Raw genomic sequence first — 4,729 nt, forward strand, 5'->3', positions numbered from 1 at the left:
ACATCTCCAAGTGGACATGTTAAGCCTCCTTTACTTAAGCTTGATGTCAAGTTTGAATTGCCAAGTTATAATGGAGAAGTAAATATTGAAAATTTGGATAATTGGGTTCACCAAATTGAAGTTTATTGTAGGATTCAAAATATTGATGATGATGTTACAAAGATCCACCTTACTTCTCTTCACTTGGAAGGTGCAACTCTCATTTGGTGGGAGGCCAGAATTCAAGAAGATTTGAAGAAAGGTATTAAAATTATCTGTCCTTGGAATGATTTTGTAGCTTCATCAAGACAACAATTTTATCCATTATCTTACATGCAAAAATAAATAATGGATTGGAAAATTTTTAGACAAGCTAAAGGTCAGAGTGTCCAAAGTTACACACAAGAATTTAGAAAAAGAGCATTAATCTTGGGTGTTTATGTTACCTCACAAGATACTCTCCTTAAATATATAGGTGGAGTGCATAGTATTTGAGATATTCTATACTTATGTTTAATCACACCAATATAGATGATGTATGTGTTCAGGCAACTCATTTAGAATCAAGAGGTAAGAATGTTCCTCAAGAGTCTAACTCCCTTGCAATTTCCTGGAGCACTAAGACTATCCCATTGCCATATAGTCATTGCATAGGATCCCGTGTATACAACTTCAACTTGATTCCATTCACTGTCCCTGGGAAGGGTTCCCCCTTCAGCTTCGCAAGCTGAATTGCACCACCATCTATAATATATTTGACAATATATGGCCCTAACTAATGTAGCTGGAATTTACTTGGAAATTTAGTGAACTTACTATCATATAAGAGGACAAGATATTTTACCTTGAATGTGCGAAGCTTGATATGGCAATCATGTCATGCTTTTTTGTGTTCCTTTTGTACTTGTTGATGGAACCTTTCGAAAAATTAGTCTTCTTCGAGCTCTGTGTGTTGCACGAGCTGTTCTTCCAAGGGCTCACGATCCACCATATCTGTCAAAACTATTATATGTAGACTAGGCACAATGTATTCCATCGACATTACGAGTTTGACCCCATACACCAATCTGAACGACATTTGTCTTGTCAGCTTATTACAAGTAGTCCTATAAGCCCATAACATTGCAAGTATGAGTACATCCCATTCATTCCGTTGTGCATTGCAGATCTTCGTTAGCGCGTTCTCCAAAATCTTGTTAAAAGCTTCGATAGTTCCATTTGCATGAGGGTGATATGGTGTACTCTTCTGATGGTAGGTCTGGAACTCCTCAGTCAATGCGATGCTTGTTTCATTCAGAAAGTGTGTACCCCTGTCACTCATCAACACTTTCCGGTATCCAAACCTTTTTAAGACATACTCAAACAAGAATTTTGTAACCGTAGACCTTGTACAATCCTTGACGAGTTGTGCTTCCACCCATTTGGTTAGATATTTCATCGTAGTGATAATGTAACGTGTGCCCATTTTCTTTCCAGGGGGATGAATGGCCCAATAAAATCAATCACCCATTTCTCAAATGCCTGCAAAGATACCTAAGGATGTAGTGGTAGCTAATCCCTTCGTGATGGTCTGCCATTCCTTTGACATGCATCGTACACCTTACAATATGCCTTGGAATCCTTGTGTAATGTTGGCCACCATAGAACTACATGCAAAATCTTCTACGTAGTTGCTTTTCCTACACAATGGCCTCCCACATCTCCCCCATGAGCATCAGTGAGAATGCTATCACGCTCAAAGTCCAGCACATATATTCGTAATATTTCATCGGCACCCATTTTATAGAAATTCCCCAAAATGACTGAAAAGTCAGCCATGCACACTACTAATTACTTCCTTTGTTGACTTGTGTATCCTTTCGGCACCATCCCCATAGTTAAGAAGTGAATAACGTCTGCAAAATGGTCATCCGCTACATGCATCGCAAAGAGTTGCGCATCTGGCAACCCTTTCTCCAAATTACTAGGTTCTTCTCCTGTTTCAATTTGCGACAAATGGTTAGGGCCCACGTTCAACCTCCCCGGCTTTACAATGACTTCAAAGTCATACTCCTGAAATAATAACAACCATATGAAAATTTTTGCCCCCAACACAGGCTTGTTGACAAGGTATTTTAAGGCAGAATGATCTTTATACATATTGAAATGTCCTCCTAACAGATAATGCCTGAATTTTTGCAGTGCGTAGACCATGGCTAGCTCTTCTTGCCCAGTCATTGAATAATTTTTCTCAGCCTTCGATAACTTCCTACTTGTGAAGGCGATAGGATGGTCCAATTCTCCTTCACCGACTTATGTTAGCACTGCACCCAACACAATACAAGAAGCATCCACATGTACATGAAACTCCTTTTTCAACACATCTAGGTTGTGTTGACATTATTCGTCCAAACAGAATGTCACATCCTTCTTTAGCAATTTCTCCATGGGTATGGTAATTTGAGCATAAGATTTGATAAGCTTTCTATAGTATCCCGTATGTCTTAGCATTGCGCGCAATTGCTTGACGTTCCTGGGGGCCTCCAAGTTCACAATTACCACAATTTTTGCAGGGTCCACCATCAATCATCGCTTGCACACAACATGACCCAGCAAGATCCCGAAAGGAACACATAATATGAATTTTTTAAAATTTAGCGTTATCTGGTATCTACGACATGTATCCAACATCAAGCGCAGAATCGCTACATGGTGCTTCACTAATCAAAACACCATCCAGTCATCAAAGTACACTTCCAAAAACTTATGAATGAACTCCTTAAACGCTATGACTACGTGGGAAAATATTACAGGTGCATTCTTTAGTCCAAATGGAATCACAGTGTACTGAAAACAACCCCACTCCATTGTGAAGGTCATTTTACTCCTATCCTCTGGCACGATCTTGATTTGATGATACCCTGAAAACCCTTTAGTAAACGAATAGGCCTCCCACCCTCCAACATTGTCAAACACTTCATCTATAAATGATGTTGGAAATGGATTGTGGACACATGCATCCTTAAGCTTCTGCATATCTATGCAGATCCTTATTTTGCCTTTTTGTTTCTTCTCTTGGACCACCATTAGTCTCACCCAATCGGATTCTTCAACAGGTTCTATGATTCTACCTCCAACATCTTATCCAACTCTTAGCGAACCTTTTCCTTATACTTAGGATTAAGGCGATAAGGCATCTATTTAACGAGCTTCACGTCCGTATTCAGTGTGATCTTCATCACGCCCAAATCACCAATTATGCCACTTAAATCTGAAAACATAGTGGGGAAGAGATCCTGGTATTCACGAAGTAATTTAGGAACTTTATCTACTGTGGCATCGCCCCAATAATCTCTAATTTTTGCGAACTTTGGTTCTTCTTCAGTTCCATTGTTTACTTGCTTTGTGTTCAAAGGTGTGAAGATGTCTAAGTGTTCTATTTGTGGGCCTTCGACTTTGTGATGCCCTTCTACCTCCGAAATATTGATGTTCCTTGGGTCTTCTTCTTCCTCTTCAGTGGTCACATTATAACATTCTAATGCGTGGCGTAGCTAGGTGCTCCAGTCCAGTTGGGTCCATTCCATAGGTTCCTTTGGTGTTCTAAAGATAACTACTTTAATCTCTTGCAGTGCTTCATCGATGCTTGCAAACCTATCTTGAAAACTGAAAGTCAATAAGAACCCTCCTTCAATACATCTCATTCTACGGTGCCATGGCGGAGCTCCATCTCAAGATATCAATTCATGGGGATGTATCTAAGGCATGACAAAATATGTCTACCCACTCTGGTTGCAGTTCTATCCCCCATGCCTTAGTCCATTTTTCCAGGTGATCAAGGATCATCCTTTACGTTATACTTCTTATTCATTCTAATAGTAGCACGCCCGAACTGTAGCTTCATCATTCTTCTGTAATCTCACCATCTAGCAAAACTATTCTCATGTGTACCCCACAATTGTGCAGGTGTAGCGCGCAACGCCAACTCTAATTCTTGTAATTGGTGTTCCTCAAGGACTTCATGTTCAAAGTCATCTAAAAACCTATCTACGCTAGTTAAACCATCATAATAAGGTAACTTTCTTACCTCCGACGAAACACAACGCAACAAATTTTTCATGATATTGTATCGCAATGTAGAAACTTCATGCAAGCGATTCTGCCAATGCTCTAATTCCTCGTCTGAATCAGAGGTGCAAGAACTCTCCTGGTCCCATGCAATCCACCCATCTACTGTTGGATTGATCCAGTCCTGATCTTGTGTTGTTATCTTGTAAATTTTATCTAGTTCATCGTCACTTTCCTCATAATCGCAGACTAGTTCAATATAGTGTGCCCCTTCTACAGGATCCACTGGCACTATAACCCTAAGTGACTTTTTTTCAAATGACATCATTATTTTCTTCAAATTGATGTCCATATCCATATCAATATCCCAATTGATTCCCAGGAGCGTGGGGTAACGATTATTGTCATCGACAATTTCTATAACTTCAAAGTCTGCCACCGCACTCGCACCTTCAATATCCACTGTTACCCCATATAATCGTACCATGGGGATGATTTTCTATTGGTTTTCCATTTTGAGTTGAATTGGAGACCACTGCCGCATAGGTCTCCCCATCCTTTCCCATGTTTGTTTTAGTAAAACATTCGTATTAGACCCCAGATCCAAGATGACCTGGTCCATCTCATAATCACCTATCTGCACTATTAGCATAATATCTCTCCCTGTTCATGCCTTATGTTTTCCAATATTTCTAACCGTGCAGTG

The 4,729-nt window shown here is 39.9% G+C and overlaps 1 protein-coding gene across 1 annotated transcript; it reads right to left on the bottom strand.

Annotated features, from left to right (window-relative positions):
* Positions 1–907: 907 nt before the first annotated feature.
* LOC149186306 (uncharacterized) lies at positions 908–1,444 on the bottom strand. The gene has a single exon (XM_089409295.1). The coding sequence runs from the start codon at positions 1,442–1,444 to the stop codon at positions 908–910; it is 537 nt and encodes a 178-aa protein (XP_089265421.1).
* Between the last annotated feature and the right edge of the window lie 3,285 nt (positions 1,445–4,729).

Source organism: Pinus tabuliformis, chromosome 3_1 (genome assembly GCF_031772625.1).
Source record: "Pinus tabuliformis cultivar Carrire ecotype Pingquan chromosome 3_1, CPIR1, whole genome shotgun sequence".
NCBI lineage: Eukaryota > Viridiplantae > Streptophyta > Pinopsida > Pinales > Pinaceae > Pinus > Pinus tabuliformis.

Bases quoted from the DNA above. Each gene is read 5' to 3' on its own strand.
- LOC149186306 (XM_089409295.1), bottom strand. From the start codon at position 1,444: ATGGGCACACGTTACATTATCACTACGATGAAATATCTAACCAAATGG.